Below are 23241 nucleotides of genomic sequence, written 5' to 3'. Positions count from 1 at the left end.
TAACTCCACCCAATCCGCAATCTTGGTCCGATCCATGCTCCTCCTCGTCTGAGGAGGAGAACAACAATGACTGCCTTTACACATATAATTATTGTATGGATTAATATGGATAATATTATACCCAACGTACTGCAAGTACGCAACGCAAGAAGGCAATTAGCTACACATAAATGGCTTTCACTTAATAGACATCTGTCACGTTCCTGACCTTGTTTTCCTTTTGTATAGTTGTGTTTAGTGGGTCAGGACGTGAGCTGGGTGGGCAGTCTGTTGTTCTATGTTAAGTGTCAGTGTTAATTGACCTTGTATGGCTCTCAATCAGAGGCAGGTGTTTGACGTTTCTCTGATTGAGAACCATATATAGGTAGGTTGTTTCACATTGTTTGTTGTGGGTGGTTGTCTTCCGTGTCTGTATGTCGCACCACACGGGACTGTTTCGTTTCGTTCGTGTATGTAGTCTGTTTCTTCGTATATTGTAAGTTTCGTTTGTTCAGGTCTGTTGACTCGTTTATTATTTTGTAACTTCTAAAGTGTTCTTCGTTCTTCGTGTTTCGTCTTTGTTTAAATAAATCATTATGTATTCATCACCCGCTGCGCCTTGGTCCAATCTCTCACCTAAAGACGACCGTTACACATCTACAAGTGGATGTGCAAACGTTGGAGAACATGAACTGAATAAAAAACAAAGGGCTGGTTTTAAGCCTAGTTCTGGAGTAAAAAGCTATTTTCCTGGAGATTTTCAATTGAGCATGCTTTTAAGTCCAGGACAATCAGCCCATGATGTCTAATTCTGACCCTATATAAATATTACGGATGTATTTGTATCATGTGAGTTTTCCTGTTGTTCCTATGTCAATGACCCAATTAGAGGAATAGTAAACTGTTATAGAGCTGTGTTCAGACCAAGATTAGTCTGAAAAGGGAGTAAAGTTGCTATCTATTTACTGATCCATTTGGGGTCAACTTAACCTTCACTAAAGCTGTTTGTATGCCATATAGGCCTGTGCTAATATGCTGCAAATACTATGCCAACAAGGCAGTTATAGTGTATGTTTACTTGATAAATTAAATATGAATGAAAGCCCACTGAGCTAAAATAACTCAAACGAAAACACAAAAATAGCATTTTATTTCAGCAAAGCCACAGTATCGAGCTCCTGTTGTGCTAAAGCCTTCTAAAACCATCACAAATCTTTGTCAATATGAAAACCATTTGCCATTTTTGCAGGGTCATTAAGCATGTTTCCATTGACCCAAGATTATTCGAAAAAAGCAATGTTGCAAATTTTGGGGGACTGATGTGTAATGGAAACAGCAGATATAGGATACATTTTCTAAATATCCACAACATTTGTATCCGCTCGACGAGGGGGATTTTTCTTTTGTCTAATTTTCTTAATTGAGACAAATGATGATGGAAACGGTGTTTTTTGAATGAATTATGATTCCTGAATAATTTTAAAGGTACACGGGGAACGTGATGTCATCACGTAACTATAAAGCTCTACTCCACATTTCATTTTAAAGGTCTACTGCTTTCTAATATATATTCCTCAACTTTATAACAATCATGTTTGTTTGCCCGGAATGTTCTGACTTTCAACAATACCTGAATTGCTCTGCCTTGTTTTCTGGTTGGCTGGCAGGTTTCACCAACCAATTACTTCAGATCTACAGGAGTGCAAGTATCACCCCTGCATGTACATAGGTGATATGCTGGCACATGATTAGAATATAGCAAATATGAGTAAATTGTTATTGCATATAAACGCACCCTAGCAGGCAGTTGTCGCATCTATTTTCAATACAAACTTTCTAAATGTCGACAATTAATGGAAACATAGCTAGTGTGATGTTAGAGACCAGGGCAATGTCCCAGATGGCACCCTATTCCCTATTTAGTACACTACTTTTGACTAGAGCCCTATAAGACCCACCTTGTGAAAAGTAGTGCACTACAAAGTGAATTGGGTGGATTTGGGACGCAGAGACAACCCAGTTTAGATGTCTACCCACATTAGTATTTCCCATTAGTTATAGTCATATGCTCAGTTTAAAAAAACAACAACTTTAAAATCTCTTAAGGATTTTACCCTGAAGCATGGATAAGCATATTGTTGATACCATTTGAAAGGAAACACTTTGAAGAATGTGGAAATGTGAAATTAATGTATGAGAATATAAAACATTAGATCTGGTAAAAGATCATTTGTTCTCATCATCTTTGAAATGCAAGAGAAAGGCCATACTTTCAGATAGGAGTCTAGGTGTAATTTACAGATGGCAGCAGTGTGTGTGCAAAGTTTCAGACTGATCCAGCAAAGAATTATATTACTGCACATATATTATATTACTGTATCAAATCTGCAAGGAGTTTGCCCAAATGTTCCGAATTGGTCAATTGATACATTTTTAAGTACATAACTATAGCGAACATACAAAAATGCAATGGTAATAAATAACGTAAGTTTACACACTCCCAGGAATGTCATACATGATGGATCATTAGCTTATTCACTAACTTTCACACATCTAGATGGCCGGGCGGGGTGGGTGTGGAGTCAGAGACAGCAGTGGGGTCAAACTGTAGACCCCAGTTCCTACATTTGAACATAAAAATGGATTTTATCAAACAAAACTATGCTACACTTTATCTCTAGGACCCTCAGGATGACAAATCAGAGCATTATTACTGAATGTAAGTACATTAATTACCTTCAGAGTTGAATGTATCAAACCATTTGCTTTGATAAAAGTTTTTTGTTGTTGTGCACTCTCATTCAATGTAATAGCTACTGTTAATTGGACACTGCAGTTAGATTAACCAGAATTTAAGCTTTCTGCCCGTATAAGAAATGTCTATGTCCCGGAAAGTTGGCTGTTGTTTACAACGTCATTCTAGTCACATTAGCACACGTTAGCAACAACCGTCCCGGTTTAGGGACACCCATCCCTTAGAGGTTTTAACAGTATCATGATTATACAATAGAACAAGCTTCAGGGCTTTTTAAAGAAGAGGAGAGGAGAGGAGAGGAGAGGAGAGGAGAGGAGAGGAGAGGAGAGGAGAGGAGAGGAATAAACCCAGGCAGGAAACAGCCCTTTCTCCCCCTGGCCTAAGAGCTGCCCCCCACAGAGAGCTCACAACACAGTGGGATGGGAATCACATCGCAGGAGGCTGGCTGCAGCTTAAACAGCTGAACTGATTCACTGTGTTATCTTGAGTGTGTCCAAAATGGCACCCTTTTCCTATAAATAGCATTACTTTTGACCAGGGCCCATAGGGGTCTGGTCAAAAGTAGTGCACTATAAAGGGTTCCATTTGAGAAGCAACCTATTGATTACTTTAAGAGGAGGGTGTGTGTGCTATTCACTCAGCACACTACGGTGAGGGGAATACAAGCATCTAGAAGAATAGAAGTGACAGAGAACAGACAGAGGAGAAAGGAGTAGTGAGAATGAAACAGAGAAAAAGCACAAGGTCATGTTTTTGGAGCATACATTCTCTTTTCCTGGCCATGCTTACCTTGCCCCCGTCAGCGTTGTACTCCTTCTCATTGATGTCCAGCAGCCGAGCCAGGCCAAAGTCAGTGATCTTGATGTGGTTGGGGGACTTGACCAGCACGTTTCGGGCTGCTAGGTCTCTGTGCACCAGTCTCCTCTCCTCCAGGTACATCATACCCTGCAAAACACACATACACTGTTACTGAACAGTGAAGAAACATTGTCATCATTATCAGAAAAATTATAATAATCATCATCATCATCATTATTATCACCATCATTATCAGTTACAACATCACATACCTTTTGGACACAAAACTATCACCAATATGATCAGATATGCAAAACTTGAATTAACCATCATAATTGATTTGACTCTTCAGAAGAATCCGTTTCATAACAGTGTATTGGCAAAGTTTCATACTTTTTAACAATTAAAAAAGAAGTGTCACACACAATTTAATGAATAGATAGTTTGCAGCGATAACACCCGACAGAGTCTTTTTTTCTCTGAGAATATCTCATTCCAAAATCATGGGCATTAACATGGAGTTGGTCCTCCCATTGCTGCTATAACAGCCTCCACTCTTCTGGGAAAGCTTTCCACTAATTGTTGGAACAATGCTGCTGGGACTTGCTTCCATTCAGCCACAAGAGCATTAGTGAGGTTGGGCACCGATGTTGGGCGATTAGGCCTGGCTCCAATTCATCCCAAAGGCGATCGAAGGGGTTAAGGTCAGGGCTCTGTGTAGGCCAGTTACGTTCTTCCACACCGATCTCGACAAACCATTTCTGTATGGACTTCGCTTTTTGCATGGGGGCATTGTCATGCTGAGACAGGAAAGGGCCTTTTCGAAACTGTCACCACAAAGTTGGATGCACAGAATCGTCTAGAATGTCATTATATGCTGTAGCGATAAGATTTCCCTTCACTGGAATTAAGGGGCCTAGCACAAACCATGAAAAACAGCCCCAGACCATTATTCCTCCTCCACTATGCATTGGGGCAGGTAGCGTTCTCCTGGCATCTGCCAAACCCAGATCTTACTGCCAGATGAAGCGTAATTCATCACTCCAGAGAACGCGTTTCCACTGCTCCACTCCAGCCGACGCTTGGCATTGTGCATGATGATCTTAGGCTTGTGTGCGGCTGCTCAGCCATGGAAACCAATTTCATGAAGCTCCTGATGAACAGTTCTTGTGCTGACGTTGCTTCCAGAGGCAGTTTGGAACTTGGTAGTGAGTGTTTCAACTGAGGACAGATTATTTTTACGCACTACGCACTTACGCACTTGGCACTACGCACTCGGCGGTTCCGGTCTGTGAGTTGTGTGGTCTACCACTTTGTGGCTGAGCCATTGTTACTCCTAGATGTTTCCATTTCACAGCAACAGCACTGTTGACCGGAGCAGCTCTAGCAGGGCAGACATTAGTCGAACTTGTTGGAGAGGTAGCATCATATGACGGTGCCACATTGAAAGTCACTGAGCCCCTCAGGAAGGTCATTCTACTGACAATGTTTGTCTATGAAGATTGACATTTTATACACCTGTCAGCAATGGATGTGGCTGAAATAGCCAAATCCACTCATTTGAAAGGGGTGTCCACATACTTCTGTATATATAGTGTATCTGCGTGATAAAAATCCAGAAATGTACTGTGAGGAGGAGAGAACAATAAGGGGTAATTGATTCAAGTGTGTATGGAGGGAGTGTGTAGCAGAGACCCTATGCATGTCAACGCTGCTATTGTTGTATAGCAGGGTTTCTTCTGTTTCCCTTTGACACTTGAGGTCAGGAGTCCCTGCACCAAGAACAACATGTAGATAAAGCTATATATCTGAGCTGCTTACCCAAAATAGTCTTGCAGACTGAAGTTCAATGTAGAGATAAAAAATATATACACATTTGTTCTTCCTTAGTCTTCATATTAATTGAATATAATTCAGCCAGCCCCGATGTTTCAGCTCCTATCACCATCCCTCCAACACAGCAACACTGTCCCCTCGAGTCCCGGGAGGAGATTTAAATGTGAGTGTGAACTGATCTGAAAACTGAGGAGCACAGTGTCTGGAAGAACTAAAGAACAACAAAGAGAAAAATCAAGAACTTCAGCAGCCCACACACACACTGAGAGGGTCCTGAGTTTGATAGCAGAGCAAAATGCACAGACCGGCCCTGCCACATAGCAATGAAAGGGTATTCAATCCCAAAGCCACAGTAGGGGCTGGACTAATATCGCCAGTGCTATAGAACTATAGTCCTCATTGTACATCGCTACAAGATTGCCCCAGCCTCTGAAGAATAATAAAAACAAATTCACCTATTTAAGTTGGTCTCAGAGTAAGAGAAGGTACTTTGGGGCGAAGTAGCAAGAGAACAGAGAACAGGTCTTATTTGAAACCATAACAAATTAGATTTAGTTGAATGGGGGGGGTGAGGGGGAGGAAGGAGGATTAGGAGGGGGGAGGTGGTATAAGAGGCGAGATTACAATGGTAAGGCTATAATTACTCTGGCTCATTTGGGCCGTCTCGGGAGAAAGAAGAAAACACCATGGCAGAACTGCCCATCTCCCCCCACACCCATTTCTTTTTCACTTTCTCTCTTTCTCTTTTCTCTCTTCCTCCCTCTATATCTCCCTCTCTTTATCTCTCCCTATCTCTCACTCTCTTCCCATCCGTCTCTCTCGCTCTAAGCGGGGGTGGAGGGGGGTATTGAAGAGGAGTTTGAGACAGGCCTTCCATACCAACAGGCACTGCAGAGAAAATAGAGGGAAAGCAGTGTGCAAAGAGAGAAAGAGAGAGAGAGAGGGAGGGAGATATAGATAGAGGCGAAGGAAGAGCAGTGTGGAGGAAGAGCAGTGTGGAGGAAGAGGAGTGTGGAGGAAGAGGAGTGTGGAGGAAGAGCAGTGTGGAGGGAAGAGGAGTGTGGAGGAAGAGCAGTGTGGAAAGAGAGAAAGAGAGAGTGAAAAATAAAGAAAAAGAGAGAGGGGGGAGATAGAGGAGAAGGAAGAGCGGTGTGGAAAGAAAGAGAGTGGGTCAATACTAGTGTTGATATTCTCCATTACAGAGGCCAAATTGAAATGAAGTGATAGCCCTCGTATAGGGGATGTGTCTGCTATGATACAATATATCACGTTCACACAAGCACACAAGTGATCACACACGCACACATACATCCACGATAATCCCTGCCATATTCTAACGTTCTTTGAACCCTGTCACCCATCCATCTGAAACGAAAGCAGGCTGTCAGAGTGGGAGTCTCTCCTCTGCTCTTCTGTGCTGTCGATCCGCTACAGACCCTCTCTCTCTTGCTCTCACTCTCGCTCTCTCTCTTTCCTTCACTCTCCATCTCTTTCTCTCTCCAGCTCTCTCTCCTTCTCTTTCCACCTTCTCTCTCCCTTTATCTCTCTCTCTTGGTGTCTCCCTCTTTAACACAGCTCAGATTCAGTGTGATGAATGGCTCAGCATTAATTGTCCATTAAAAGTCAATTACCTGTGGATATGGAAGGCTAAACACAGAGGTGGGAAAGGGAATGGATCTGTTCTGACGCAGGCAGACAACTATCAGAAATATGGACACTGCTTGGCTCTCTGTGTGTTCTTTGGATGAGGGAAGGAGGAAGGTAGAAAGGGAGGGAGGAATAGAGAAATGGAGAAAGAGTGAAGAAGATTTGGGGTATAGGAGAGGTTGTGAGTGTGGTGTGGTGGAGGAGTAGGTGTGTGAGAGTGATTCGTTAAGTGCAGTTTTGTGTGTGTGTGTGTGTGTGTGAGAGAGAGAGAGAGAGACTGTGAGAGTGTGTATTTCACTGACTAACTGTGTGTGACTGTGTGTGTGTGTTCAGTGGCAGCCAGACGCTGTGCGTGGTCCTGACGGGTCCTGACAGTCTTATTTGAGCATACATCTCTCGCTCTCTGTAATCTCCTACATTTTCAAGACAATTAAGCAGTGGAAGGAAAATGGATGGCTTGCCAATTATTTAATGTTAATTACCTATCACAAATGAGAGTGTGTGTTTGTGGGGGGGGGACAAGGAACAGGAAAAGAAATGGGACAACAGTGTGTGTGTGTATGAGTGAGGGGAGTGTGTGTGTGATAGCAGAGTGAGGGGAGAAAGGAGAAGGGAAGCAGGTTCTAATGCTTTCAGCTAAACCACAGCAGAGGATAAACACATACAGTAGACAGGCAGAGGAGACAGGGTACAGTGGTGGAGGGTGCATGCATGGTTCCGTGTGTCTGCGTGTGTGGTGTGTGAGTACATGCATGCGTGTGTGTGTTATGCACAGGACGTGGTGGTAGTCTAGTGTCTTAGGATGCTGGTAGTATCTCTCTGGGGCCACCCGTTACCAGCCCACAGAGATAAATCACTTCAGTCACTCAGAAACTACTCAGACCTCACCTAGGATTATTTTAGCAATAAGGCACAAGGGGTGTTTTATATGGCCAATATACCACGGCTAAAGTTTTGTTTTACGCACGACGCAAAGCGGAGTGCCTGGATATATACCACAAACCCCCGAGGTGCCTTACTGCTATTATAAACTTGTTACCAATGTAATTAGAGCAGTAAAAAGAAAGGTTTTGTCATACCCGTGGTATATGGTCTGATAAATAGCGGCTGTCAGCCAATCAGCATTCAGGGCTCGAACCACCCAGGTTATAATTATGTTAATATCACAGACACAGACAAAAGCTGAATCGACGAGGCTGCCGTCAAATGCATTCTGTCAGGAGTCATTTAGCAGAGGTAGGGAAATACCACGAAGGAGGAGAGGAGAACAGAGGAGAGGAGAACAGAGGAGAGGAGAACAGAGGAGAGGAGAACAGAGGAGAGGAGAACAGAGGAGAGGAGAACAAGGAAGGAGGGAGAACAGAAGGAGAGGAGAACAGAGGAGAGAGGGAGAACAAAGGAGAGGAGAAAAGAGGACGAGGAGGGAGAACAAAGGAGAGGAGAACAGAGGAGAGGAGGGGAGAACAAAGGAGAGGAGAACAGAGGAGAGGGAGGGAGAGAGAGAGGAGAACAGGAGGGAGAGGAGGGGAGACAAAGGAGAAGGAGAACAGAGAGAGGAGAGGGAGAAACAAAGGAGAGGAGAGGAAGAACAGAGGAGAACAGAGGAAAGGAGGGGAGAACAGAGGAGAGGAGAACAAAGAGAGGAGAACAAAGGGAGAGAGGGGAGAACAGAGGAGGGAGAACAGAGGAGAGGAGAACAGAGGAAAGGAAAGGGGAAGAACAGAGGAGAGGAGAACAGAGGAGAGGAGACAGAGGAGAGAGGGAGAGACAAGAGAGGAGAACAGAGGAAGAGAGGAGAACAAAGGAGAGGAGAGGAGAACAGAGGAGAGGAGAACAGAGGAAGGAGGGGGAAACAGAGAGAGGAGAACAAAGGAGGAGAACAAAGGGAGAGGAGGGGAGAACAAGGAGAGGAGGGAGAACAAAGGAGAGGAGAGGAGAACAGAGGAGAGGAGAACAGAGGAGAGGAGAGAACAGAGAGAGGAGAGAGACAGAGGAAGGAGAACAGAGCCAGAGGACAGAGGAGAGGAGAGAATAATGAAAACCAGAAGAGAGAGAGAGAACAGAGGAGAGGAGAGGAGAACAGAGAAGAGGAGAAGAGAAGAGAAGAAAGTAAAACAGAGGAGAGGAGAACAGAGGTGAGGAGAACAGGGAAGAGGAGAACAGAGGAGAGCAGAAAAGAGGAGAGCAGAAAAGAGGAGAGCAGAAAAGAGGAGAGCAGAAAAGAGGAGAGGAGAAAAGAGGAGAGGAGAACAGAGTAGAGTAGAACATATAAGAGGAGAACAGTTTTCAACATGCTGACACTTCCTAGAGTGATTATTTTACTAGAGCCACATACAGAGACACACACACAGGCACACACTAATGCGCACACACACAGACACAAACACACACAACCACACACATACACATACACAAGACCTCACAACAAAACACTTACAGAACATTATAATCTATAACCAACTGGCTCATTCTCTCCTCTCTTTGTTGTACGATGCTCTTCATTACGGTACAATCCAATTCTAATGCCATTAACAACCTTCTCGCTCTTCCTCTCTCTTGCTCTCTCTCTCTCGCTCGCTCTCTCTCTCTCTCAATTCAATTCAGTAGACTTTATTGACATGGCAAGTTAAATTACTTACATTGTCAAAGTATAGTGTAAATATAACAAAAGATGGTAGGACCAACAGCAATAAGACATCAATAATAATAGTAGTAGTGGAAATGGGATTACCATCAACAGCAACTACAACAATAATATTAATGAGAATAACAATACATTTAAGCAATAATGTAGACCAGTCTCAACATGACTGTGAAGTCACATGACATGGTATGAAAGCCAAAACAAAACCAAAATTGCACTTTTTACTGGCTGTACCTCAGGTTCTCGCAGGAGTGCGCATGTTGGCTTTTCACCCAATAAATATTTAAAAAAATCTTTGTCTTTTGTAGTATTAAAACTGAAAGATAATTTTGGGAAAGAAAGATTATCTTTGGTCTGAGTATTTGTCACAGTGTAATAGAAAATGCAGCTCTCTCTCTCTCCTTCACTTAGACTAACACAAGTATTCTCTCTCTCTTTTTCTCTCTCTCCTTAGACTAACATCATACTTTTCTTTCTCTCTCTCTCCCCCCTCCTTCACTTAGACTAACACAAGTATTCTCTCTCTCTTTTTATCTTTCTCCTTAGACTAACATCATACTTTTCTTTCTCTCTCTCTTTTTCTCTCTCTCCTTAGACTAACAAAATACTTTCTCTCACTCTCTCTCTAAATTCAATTAAATTTAAGGGCTTTATTGGCATGGGAAACACATGTTAACATTGCCAAAGCAAGTGAAGTAGATAATGAACAAAAGTTAAAGAAACAATAAAAATTTACAGTAAACATTACACTGACAAAAGTATAAAAAAGAATAAAGACATTTCAAATGCAAATAGTTAAAGTACAAAAGGGGAGATAAATAAACATAAATATGGGTTGTATTTACAATGGAGTTTGTTCTTCGAATTCTTTGTGGGTCTCTCTCTCTCTCTATATATATATATATATGTCTTTACAAAGGGAGAGGACAGAGAGCTTGGTGTGGGATGGATGCAGCCAAGAGTATATTTAAAATAGATGACTTGTGGAGGCCGGAGATCAATGATCACTGATTACAGCCGGCTTGATGATGTTCCTGCTCCACATCATATTTATCCTGTGTGTCTACTTCAAAGGGATGACAAATCAATGCACACATTGGCCATTAATACAATTTATTCTATGGTAATAAAACAGACAGGATCGGTGGCTGCGGATGAATATGACACCCCATTCCCTACATAGTGCCGTACATCAGATCATGGCTCTGGTCAGGGTCAAAACAGGACGGCATCTGTACTGTGTGATATAGTGGCTATAAAATCAAATCCTGAAATCAAATCAAAGTTTATTGGTCACGCACACAGTTTAGCAAAATATGTTATAGCAGGTGCAGCAACATGTTTGTCTAACTAGCTCCTAAAAGTGCAGTACAAATGTCAAACAAGTACACAGTTCATGCACATTACAGTTCATGCGTGTGTGTGTGTGTGTGTGTGTGTGTGTGTGTGTGTGTGTGTGTGTGTGTGTTTGCGTTGGTCCCTATGTGTTCAAGTCTGTGTGTGTTTGTGTACATGAGCGAGCAAGCATTTGTGTGTGTGCTGTAAATATACCATAGTTGATGTGGTACAAACTGCAGGAAGCATTCATCAGAGAGACTACATGTATATAGGCAAGACTCTCTCTCACAGCACTAACACGTTCTGGGAACAGACAAAGCTTGCGTCCCAAATGGCACCCTATTCCTTTTATAGTGCACTACTTTTGACCAGGACCCTATATAGAGAATGGGGTGCCATTTGGGACGCATTGGAATTGTTGATCTGGGCTCTGCCCCCTAACTTTGTTTGGTAAATGCATTCCACTATTAAGCTGAAGCTCAAAATGAATTGAAAGTCTTCCCGTTTTGTTATTATTGCATTATTGGTTCCCTTTTGTTGCTGCTTCTGCTCAATTTTACTTATTCAATTTATTGCATTCCTCCATCTGTTCAACCTTATTCTTTGTACAGTATAACTATATTCTTTGCAAAGAATGTACCATATAATACAGTATATATCTCAATATTGCATTTAAGCTGAGGTAATTCCTTATGATAAAATTCTATCTCCATGTCAATGTCATTGACAATAAAATACATTTAAAAAATTATTGACTATACAGTGAAGTATTCAGACCCCTTGACTTTTTTCACATTTTTTTACGTTACAGCCGTATTCTAAAATGTATTAAATAATTTCCTCCCCCTCGTCAATCTACACACAATACCCCATAATGAAAAAACATTTTTGCAACAAAAGAAAGTTAAGAAAATAACATTTTTACATTATTGTCGTGATATGTGTTTTGTTCTATATTTATATTTTATTTTAATCCCCCGTCCCCACAGGAGGCCTTTTGCCTTTTGGTAGGCCGTCACTGTAAATGATCATTTGTTATTAACTGACTTGCCTAGTTAAATAAAGGTTAAATAATTTTTTTTTTAAGTATTCAGACCCTTTACTCAGAACTTTGTTGAAGCGCCTTTGGCAGCGATCACAGCCTCGAGTCTTCTTGGATATGACGCTACAAGCTTGGCACACCTGTATTTGGGGAGTTTCTCCCATTCTTCTCTGCAGATCCTCTCAAGCTCTGTCATGTTATTTTCAGGTCTCTGCAGAGATGTTCGATCGGGTTCAAGTCCGGGCTCTGGCTGGGCTACTCAAGGACATTCAAAGACTTGTCCCGAAGCAACTCCTGCGTTATCTTGGCTGTGTGCTTAGGGTCATTGTCTTGTTGCCTGAGCGCTCTGGAGCAGGTTTCCATCAAGGATCACTGTACTTTGCTCCGTTCATCTTTCCCTCGATCCTGACTAGTCTCCCAGTCCTTACCGCTGAAAAACATCCCCACAGCATGATGCTGCCACCACCATGCTTCACCGTAGTGATGGTGCCAGGTTTCCTCCAGATGTGACACTTGGCATTCAGGGCAAAGAGAGAGAGAATCTTGTTTTTCATGGTCTGAGTCCTTTAGGTGTCTTTTGGCAAACTCCAAGAGAGCTGTCATGTGCCTTTTACTGAGGAGTGGCTTCCGTCTGGCCACTCTACCAAAAAGGCCTGATTGGTGGAATGCTGCAGCGATGGTTGTCCTTCTGGAAGGTTCTCCCATCTCCACAGAGGAACTCTGGAGCTCAGTTTGGCCAGGCGGCCAGCTCTAGGAAGAGTCTGGGTGGTTCCAAACTTCTTCCACTTAAGAATGATAGAGGCCGGGCCTCCCGAGTGGCGCAGCGGTCTTAGGCACTGCATCACAATGTTGCGGTGTCACTACAGCCTGGGGTTCGATCCATAGGGCAGTGCGCAATTGGCCCAGCGTCATCCAGGTTAGGGGAGGGTTTGGCCGGGGGGGGGCTTTGCTTAGTTTATCGCGCTTTAGCGACTCCTTGTGGCGGGCCGGGCGCTTGCAGACTGACTTCGGCTGTCAGTTGAACGGTGTTTCCTCCGACACATTGGTGCAGCAGGCTTCTGGGTTAAGCGAGCGGGTGTTAAGTGCGGCTTGGCGGGTCATGTTTTGGAGGACGCATGACTCGACCTTCGCCTCTCCCAAACCCATTGAGGAGTTGCAGTGATGAGACAAGATCGTAATTATGATATTGGGTTGAAAAAGGGGGTACAAATTACAAAAATATATATTTTTAAATTCAATAAAATAAATTATGGAGTGTGTGTGTTATTAAGGAACTTCAATGCTGCAGAAATATTTTGGTACCCTTCCCCTCGGAGCTCAACGGACAATTCCTTCAGACCTTGGTTTTTGCTCTGACATGCACTGTCAACTGTGGGACCTTATATAGACAGATGTGTGCTTTCCAAATCAATTGTGTCCAATCAATTGAATTTACCACAGGTGGACTCCAATCAAGTTGTAGAAACATCTCAAGGATGATCAATGGAAACAGGATGCACCTGAGATCAATTTTGTGTCTCATAGCAAAGGGTCTGAATACTTACAGTATATGCAGGGTTTACCGTGAATGCAGTCTCAACGAACACGGGAACATTGCCTTTAAATCGCGCTGTAGCACAGAACGTCTGCAATATGGATTGAATCGAGCCCTGAGAGTCAGAAACCATAGAAATAGAATGACTATGGACAAAATCATAAAATAAATCTACTAGAAGTGACATCTATGGACAAAATCATAGAAAGATAATGACTAGAAGGTAAATCAATGACAAAAACATATAAATAGAATGACGAGACATCTATGGACAAAACCATAAAAATAGAATAAAGAGTTCTAATATATGGACAGAACACCCCACAGAAAACCTTTGTAAATCTACTCTTTCTAAGGGCTCAATTCAATCAAATCCACTTCAACCAACATCTGCATAGTGGGTTGTTTAATGTGTCGGAGGTGGAACTAAGTTAGCTGTCAAATCCACAAGTGGCTCCCGGCATTACACCTGAAGCGGACATGAAATGTGTGGAGTGGTTGAAAAACGAGTTTTAATGACTTCAACCTAAGTGTATGTAAACTTCCGACTTCAACTCTATGTAAGTAAGCTATTTCTGTTTTCACTTTGTCATTATGGGATATTGTGTGTAGATTTACTTATTTTATTTTAAAATAAGGCTGTAACGTATCAAAATGTGGAAAAAGGGAAGGGGTCTGAAAACTTTCCGAGTGCACTGTAGCTTCATACCGCAATTCCAGCCTTCTCTATCTACACAAGAAGAGAACCATCCGTCTCTCCCTTCTCACCTGAAACACATAGGCTGCATCCCAAATGCACATATTATGGCTATTGTCAAAAGTAGTGCACTAAATAGGGAATAGGGTGCCATTTTGGACTCATCCCGTGTGACTGGGATGAGTCTGCGATCCTTCCATTTAGCTGGAACAATCAATAGCTGCAATTTTAGTAATGCAGAATGTCTGGCAGTGTGATGGAATAATCCAGTCTGGGATTGGATGGTTCTCTAACTAGCTAAATCACCATCCACACCATCAGTTTTCATTCCAGTCAATCCCACCGTCATTTCACACTCAGTGGTTAAGGTTATCCTGAGGTAAGGCACACACAGACTAAAAATTATTTTACACACACTTAATTTGCTGCTCCTGACAAATAGTTTCTATCCTTCTTAAATGGACAATAAGGTGAGGACAGATGATATATGAGATACCAAACCCCCAGTAATATCTATAATAATTGATTTAATTTTGAGGCAAAGATAAAAAAGTGGATAGCAAGGTGCCTAGTAGGTGTTCTTATTCCTTTTTTACACCACTAAGAAGATAAATGCATTGTGCAGAAAATTGCCACATTGCAATAGTTCACTGGTACATTTAATGATGAACTTTTGCTTCCTGCTTTACTCATAACAAATGTTCCAATGCAAATGTATATTTACATGAATTGTTACATGTTAGCAATTTAGCAGATGCTCTTATCCAGAGTGACTTACAGTTAGTACATTCATTTTCAGATATTCATCTTCTACATATCTCAGTCAGATTAAGTACATTCATCTTCAGATAGCTTGGTGGGACAACCACATAATCTCATCATAGTAAGTACATCATCTTCAGATAGCTTGATGGGACAACCACATATCTCAGTCAGAGGAAGTATATTCATCTTCAGATAGCTTGGTGGGACAACACATATCTCAGTCATAGTAAATACATTCATCTTCAGATAGCTTGGTGGGACAACCATATATCTCAGTCAGAGGAAGTACATTCATCTTCTGATAGCTTGGTGGACAAACCACATATCTCAGTCAGAGTAAGTACATTCATCTTCAGATAGCTTGATGGGACAACCACATATCTCAGTCAGAGGAAGTACATTCATCTTCAGATAGCTTGATGGGACAACCACATATCTCAGTCAGAGTAAGTACATATCTTCAGATAGCTTGGTGGGACAACCACATATCTCAGTCAGATTAAGTACATTCTCTCAGATAGCTTGATGGGACAACCACATATCTCAGTCAGGAGTAAGTACATTCATCTCAGATAGCTTGATGGACAACCCACTATTCTCAGTCAGAGGAAGTACATTCTATCTTCAGATAGCTTGATGGGACAACCACATATCTCAGTCAGAGTAAGTACATTCATCTTCAGATAGCTTGATGGGACAACCACATATCTCAGTCAGATTAAGTACATTCATCTTCAGATAGCTTGATGGGACAACCACATATCTCAGTCAGAGTAAGTACATCATCTTCAATAGACTTTGGCGACCAACCACATATCTCAGTCAGAGTAAGTACATTCATCTCCAGATAGCTTGGTGGAACAACCACATATCATATGTCAGAGTAAGTACATTTTTCATCAATAAAGCTAAGTCAGTGCTAGTAGGAGGAATAAATGCAAGTAGGGAGAGGCAATTCATGGTTGTGTAGTGGATGCGAGCTTCGACTGGAAGCCAGTTTAGTGTGTGGAGGAGCCGGGTGATGTGAGAGAACTTGGGAAGGTTGAACACCAGGCGGGCTGCAGCATTCTAGATAAGTTGCAGGGGTTTGATGGCACAAGTGGGGAGCCCAGCCAACAACGAGTTGCAGTAGCCCAGATCGGCGATGACAAGTGTCTGGATTAGGACATGCACTGCTTCCTGTGTGAGGTAGGGTCGTACTCTACGGATGTTGTAGAGCATGAACCTGCAGGAGCAATCACTGCTTTGATGTTTGCAGAGAATGACAGGGTATTGTCCAGGGTCACGCCAAGGTTCTTGGCACTCTGGGAGGGGGACCGTGGAGTTGACAACCATGATGGAGAGGTCTTGGAGCAGGTAAGGAGGAAGAGTAGCTCCGTCTTTGTCAAGGCTGAATTTGAGGTGATGGACCAACATCCAAGCTGGGAGATATGTCAGGCATGCGGAAATGGTGTCGCCACCTGGGTGTCAGATGGGGGGAAGGAGAAAACTGAGCCCTGTGGGACACCAGTAGTGAGAGTACATGATACAGACACAGATCCTCTCCACATCACCTGGTAGGAGCGGCCTGCCAGGTAGGATGCAATTTAAGAGTGTGCAGACCCTGAGACGCCCAGCCCTGAAAGGGTGGAGAGGAGGATCTGATGGTTAACGGTGTCGAAAGCAGCGGCTAGATCTAGGACAGGGCTCTCCAACCCTGTTCCTGGAGAGCTACCCTCCTGTAGGTTTTAACTCCAACCATGTTCCTGGAGAGCTACCCTCCTGTAGGTTTTAACTCCAACCATGTTCCTGGAGAGCTACCCTCCTGTAGGTTTTCTCAGCCATTGGTCAGGGATGAGTTGATGAGGGAAGTGAGGAATGGGAGGTCTCCAGAGATGGTCTGGAGAAGGGAGAAGAGAATGGTGTCGAGCAGGCAGGTTGTCGGTTGGCCGGACATCACTAGTCACATAATTTCATCTGGAGAGAGAGTGGAGAAAGAGGTCAAGGCGTCGGGTTGTACTGTGAGAGTGGGACCAGTGGACTCAATTGGCTGAGTGAATGAGTGGGACCAGTGGACTCAATTGGCTGAGTGAATGAGTGGGACCAGTGGACTCAATTGGCTGGATCCGTGAATGAGTGGACCAGTGGACTCAATTGGCTGAGTGAATGAGTGGGACCAGTGGACTCAATTGGCTGAGTAATGAGTGGGACCAGTGGACTCAATTGGCTGAGTGAATGAGTGGCGACCAGTGGATCGGCTGAATTGGACCAGTGAAGTGAATGAGGAGCAGTTGTCATCAATCTTTTTTTCAAATTGGTTAACAAAGTCGTCCGCAGAGAGGGAGGAGGGAGGGGGAGTAGGTGGATGATTAAGACGGATAAGTGTGTTTGAGTGTGTGTGTCTGTGTCATGGTACAAACGAATCCACAGCCAATTGTGTATCACATTTATTTAACTATGCAAGTTAGTTAATAACAAATTCTTATTTACAATGACGGCCTACCCCGGCCAAAACTGGACAACGCTGGGCGAATCGTGCGCCGCCCTATGGGACTCCCAATCACGGCCAGATGATACAGCCTTGATTTGAACCCTCTTGCGTTTAGATGCAGTGCCTTAGACCGCTGCGCCACTCGGAGCCCTAATCACCCGGGAGCCCTAATCACCCGGGAGCCCTAATCACCCGGGAGCCCTAATCACCCGGGAGCCCTAATCACCCGGGAGCCCTAATCACTCGGGAGCCCTAATCACTCGGGAGCCACAATTCCAAATAGATGTTGAGTTGATACACAAACACACGCACACAGACTTTTAGTTTTGATATTTAGCAGGAGTGGTAAGGAGTAGCTCATCCAAGGGCAATGAGCCCAATTTGTCCTGATGGTGGCGCTGTGGTGCATCATTCCCTCCAGCGTGTCCTATTGGTCTGTGCATTGGTCTACCACGTCTGTGCATTAATGGGGGTTAAAGCATCAACCCCCCATAAAGAGGGAGAGAGAAGGAGAGAAAGACCGAGAGAGAGACAGAGAGAGCCATTAAAGCATTACATCAACTAATCAGTACTGATACTAAAGTATTATTTATCTGATTAGCTTCCCATTCTTATTCAATGCCAAGCCAATCTGTATCTATTGACTTGGCATCGATTTAATCTTACCTATTGTTCACCTAATGCCTTTTTTGCACTATTGTTTAGAGCCTGTAAGTAAGCATTTCACTAAGGTCTACACCTGTTGTATTCGGCGCATGTGACAAATAAACTCTGATTTGATTTGATCTGTTGGCCTGACCATAAAGACAAAGGGAGTTTTTCCGTATGTAGTGCTGTGCATCTTCCCAAAGAAAGACTATTGATTCAGGAACAGCACATTAAAAAGAAAAGGGAAACAGCAGAACAAACACACCATAGTATATCTTGTTCTGTAACCAGAAGAAGGGAGGTGTTGGGAAAAGAGAAAAGAGCACTGATGATACCTGGCTCTCCAACAAAGGGGCAAGGATTGAGGAGAAAACTGAAGTCAAGAGGAAACTCTTGGAGGACCATGAAAGTTGATAAAAACGCTTATTTATTATTTAACATAAAACCAACAATTAACCTTCATCAGCGAGTTGAGAGAAGGACAAGAGAAGGGGAACATTGAGGGGACAATGATACAGGAAGCCTGGGGAGTGGGTCAGGAGGTTGGAGGGTTGGGGGGGTGACTGTATGTTGTCCTCCACACCTCATTGCCTGCTCAACAAGGGGTAGGGGTGACAGAATACCAATAGGCATCTGGGCATGGGGGGGGGCAGAAGGGAAGGGTGTATGATGAAAATAGCATCAGAGGAAATATACAGCAGTAGGTAGACGACCAGTTCTTATAGCCTTTAGCCGTACCCTCATCTTACTCCCCCTCTGTTCCTCTGGTGATGTAGAGGTCAACCCAGGCCCTGTGTGTCCCCAGGCACTCTCATTTGTTGACTTTTGCAACCGTAAAAGCCTTGGGTTCATGCATGTTAACATAAGAAGCCTCCTCCCTAAGTTTGATTTATTCACTGCTTTAGCACACTCCGCCAACCCTGATGTCCTAGCCGTGTCTGAATCCTGGCTTAGGAAGGCCACCAAAATTCTGAAATTTCCATCCCCAATTACAACATTTTCCGTCAAGACAGAACTGCTCAAGATGGCGGAATTGCAATCTACTGTAGAGATAGCCTGCAGAGTTCTGTCATACTATCCAGGTCTATGTCCAAACAGTTCGAGCTTCTACTTTTCCATCTCTCCAGAAACAAGTCCCTCACTGTTGCTACTTGTTATAGACCACCCCTCAGCTCCGAGCTGTGCCCTGGACACCATATGTGAATTGATTTCCCCCCCATCTATCGTCAGAGTTCGTACTGCTAGGTGACCTAATTGGGATATGCTTAACACCCTGGCCATCCTACAATCTAAGCTAGATGCCATCAATCTCACACAAATGATCAAAGAACCTACCAGGTACAACCCCAAATTCGTGAACATGGCCACCCTCATAGATATCATCGTGACCAACTTGCCCTCTAAATAAAGAGGTTTTTCAACCAGGATCTCAGCGATCACTGCCACATTGCCTGCGTCTGTTATGGGTCCACGGTCAAACGACGACCACTCATCACTGTCAAACTCTCCCTAAAACACTTCAGCAAGCAGGCCTTTCTAATGAACCTGGCGCGGGTATCCTGGAAGGATATTGACCTCATCCCGTCAGTAGAATATGCCTGGTTGTTCTTAAAAAGTGCTTTCCTCACCATCTTAAATAAGCATGCCCCATTCCAAAAATGTTGAACTATGAACAGATACAGCCCTTGCTTCACTCCAGACTTGACTGCCCTTGACCAACACAAAAACACCCTGTGGCGTACTGCACTAGCTTCGAATAGACCCCGTGATATGCATCTTTCAGGGAAGTCAGGAACCAATACACACAGTCAGTTAGGAAAGCAAAGGCTAGCTTTTTCAAACAGAAATTTGCATCCTGCAGCACTACTTCCAAAAAGTTTTGGGACACTAAAGTCCATGGAGAATATGAGTACCTCCTCCCAGCTGCCCACTGCACTGAGACTAGGAAACACTGTCATCACTGTCGTGATAAATTCACAATAATTGAGAATTTCAAGAAGTATTTCTCTACGGCTGGCCATGCTTTCCACCTGGCAACCCAAACCCAGGCCAACTGCACCCCCCGCAACAACTGGCCCAAGCCCCACCCGCTTTTCTTTCACCCAAATCCAGACAGCTGATGTTCTGAAAGAGCTTCAAAATCTGGATCCCTACAAATCAGCTGGGCTAGACAATCTGGACCCTCTTCCTAAAATTATCCGCAGAAATTGTTGCGACCCCTATTACTAGTCTGTTCATCCTCTCTTTCGTATCGTCTGAGATTCCTAAAGATTGGAAAGAGGCTGCGGTCATCCCCCTCTTCAAAGGGGGAGACACTCTAGACCCAAACTGTTACAGACCTATATTCATCCTGCCCTGCCTTTCTAAAGTCTTCGAAAGTCAAGTGAACAAACAGATCACCGACCATTTTGAATCTCACACAGTACCTTCTCCGCTATGCAATCTGGTTTCCGAGCTGGTCACGGGTGCACCTCAGCCACGCTCAAGGTCCTAAACGTTATCATAACCGCCATTGATAAAAGACAGTACTGTGCAGCCGTCTTCATCGACCTGGCCAAGGCTTTCGACTCTGTCAATCACCGTATTCTTTTCGGCAGACTCAAAAGCCTTTGTTTCTCTAATGACTGCCTCGCCTGGTTCACTAACTACTTCTCAGATAGAGTTCAAATCGGAGGGCCTGTTGTCCTGACCTCTGGCAGTCTCTATGGGGTGCCACAGGGTTCAATTCTCGGGCCGACTCTTTTCTCTGTATATATCAATGATATCGCTCCTGCTGCTGGTGATTCTTTGATCCACCTCTACGCAGACGACACCATTCTGTATACATCTGGCCCTTCTTTGGACACTGTGTTAACAAACCTCCAAACGCGCTTCAACGCCATACAACTCTCCTGCCGTGGCCTCCAACTGCTCTTAAATGCTAGTAAAACTAAATGCATGCTCTTCAACCGATCGCTGTCCGCACCCGCCCGCCCGACTAGCATCACTACTGTCATGACGTTAGCCTCGGGGTAGGTTTATGACAGTCATAAATACCTCTTCCCCCCCCTTTTTCCTCTCTCTACCCTACTGATGTGACATTTGAAAATCCTTTGGTTATCATAGAGATTCTGGGAACATCAGAAGGTGGGGGGAAATTAACTATATTCTGGTAATCCGACCAATTGAACATATGTGGTGGTACTTAATGAATATGATGTCAGTTCGGTTGTCATCTGAGACATTCTCATCAATGATAGGATGACATAAACTCTACAGTGGAAAGTCTGCACATTGTAGTTATCGGAGTCACATGGAATTCTTGTTCAATTTAAATGTTTGAATATAAAATTATTGGTGAAGAAATGAAATGTAATTTTAGCTTCCAAATGAGAGATTTGGGTTTTCATAAGGTTCGGGCTCTGCTCAATCAGTAGCCCGCCCCTGTAAAGAGACATGGGTTATAAAACTTTTCAAACACGCCCTCCTCTCCCTTCCTATATAAAGCCTTGACGACAATATAACCTCCTGTTCCAAGTACGTGAGGTCTGCARCCTCTGCGTTAAAAGGGCAAATAACTATCTGTTCTGAGGATGTTAGGATGACGATATCAGAATGGTTCAGATGTCAACTAMAGAACTAAGCCAACCTCAGCGTGAGCTTTGGTTGCGAATGGTATGAACTTTGAACTCTTATTCACTACAGAAGTAATACCTCCTAGCCGTTGAGTTAGCAACAGCAGATGCAAACGTGGGCTAGGAAAGAACAGACAGAGTATCCCGTCTACCACACAACGACGTTACTACAACGTATCCAATTTACCAGCAGAGACATTCTTCAAAGGACAAAGGACTCGGTTGGGCAACACGGCCATCCATCTACCACCAACCTACCGAAGCGCAGCTCAGAGTAAATATGTATTGCATTTTCCTTTTCCAAATGTGCGGTAATTTAGAATGCATAAGATACTGTATTTACGATAGAGACATCGCTTATCCCTTTGTTCCTCAGTCTTCCCGCTCTTTCACTCAAACCCAGCCCCTTTTCTTTGTGTAACCAGCTGTCATATATGTTCCACCCGCTAGGGACGTTTTCCTTTATGACGTAATTTGTAATCAAGGTATGATTCATTCTGTGTATATGTAATTCTGTGTGATTAGTTAGGTATCTAGTAAATAAATAATTAAACCCAATTTTGTATTGCTGATTCAACTTGTTAGCCAGGGTTCGTGAAGATAACCAAGAATTTACAACTTTCAGATGAGACTGAATTAAGGTGACGATTAATATTGACTGCTATTTATGTAAAATATTACTAGGTCTTTAAGAGTTTATTCGGAAGATAACAGCTCTATAAATATTATTTTGTGCTGCCCCGACTTTCTAGTTAATAACATTTACATGATTAGCTCAATCAGGTAATATTAATTACGGAGAAAGGATTTTATAGAATAGTATGTCATATCACTTAATCCGGCATAGCCAAAGACACGACACTACTCTGGACGGTTCTGACATAGAATATGTGGACAACTATAAATACCTAGGTTTCTGGCTAGACTGTAAACTCTCCTTACAAACTCACATTAAGCATCTCCAATCCAAAGTTCAATCTAGAATCGGCTTCCTATTTCACAACAAAGCCTCCTTCACTCATGCTGCCAAACATACACTCGTAAAACTGACTATCCTACCGATCCTTGACTTCGGCAATGTCATTTACAAAATTTCCTCCAACACTCTACTCAGCAAGTTGGATGCAGTCTATCACAGTGCCATCCGTTTTGTCACCAAAGCCCCATATACTACCCACCACTGCGACCTGTATGCTCTTGTTGGCTGGTCATCGCTACATATTCGTCGCCAAACCCACTGTCTCCAGTTCATCTATAAGTCTTTGCTAGGTAAAGCTCCGCCTTATCTCAGCTCACTGGTCACCATAGCAACACCCACCCGTAGAACGCACTCCAGCAGGTATATTTCACTGATCATCCCCAAAGCCAACACCTAATTTGGCCGCCTTTCCTTCCAGTTCTCTGCTGCCAATGACTGGAACAAATTGCAAAAATCGCTGAAGCTGGAGACTTATATCTCCCTCACTAACTTTAA

At 43.4% G+C, this 23241-nt stretch overlaps 1 protein-coding gene across 1 annotated transcript in view; it reads right to left on the bottom strand.

Annotated features, from left to right (window-relative positions):
• Positions 1 to 23241, bottom strand: part of erbb4b (erb-b2 receptor tyrosine kinase 4b) — a 627991-nt gene that overhangs the window by 8909 nt on the left and 595841 nt on the right. The window contains 1 exon segment of the mRNA XM_070446280.1: positions 3499 to 3679. Coding sequence (XP_070302381.1) covers positions 3499 to 3679 — 181 coding nt within the window.

This window comes from Salvelinus sp. IW2-2015, linkage group LG2, assembly GCF_002910315.2.
Source record: "Salvelinus sp. IW2-2015 linkage group LG2, ASM291031v2, whole genome shotgun sequence".
Taxonomy (NCBI): Eukaryota; Metazoa; Chordata; class Actinopteri; order Salmoniformes; family Salmonidae; genus Salvelinus; species Salvelinus sp. IW2-2015.
The sequence above is the reverse complement of the archived record's forward strand: the minus strand, read 5'-3'. Positions and strand labels throughout refer to the sequence as shown.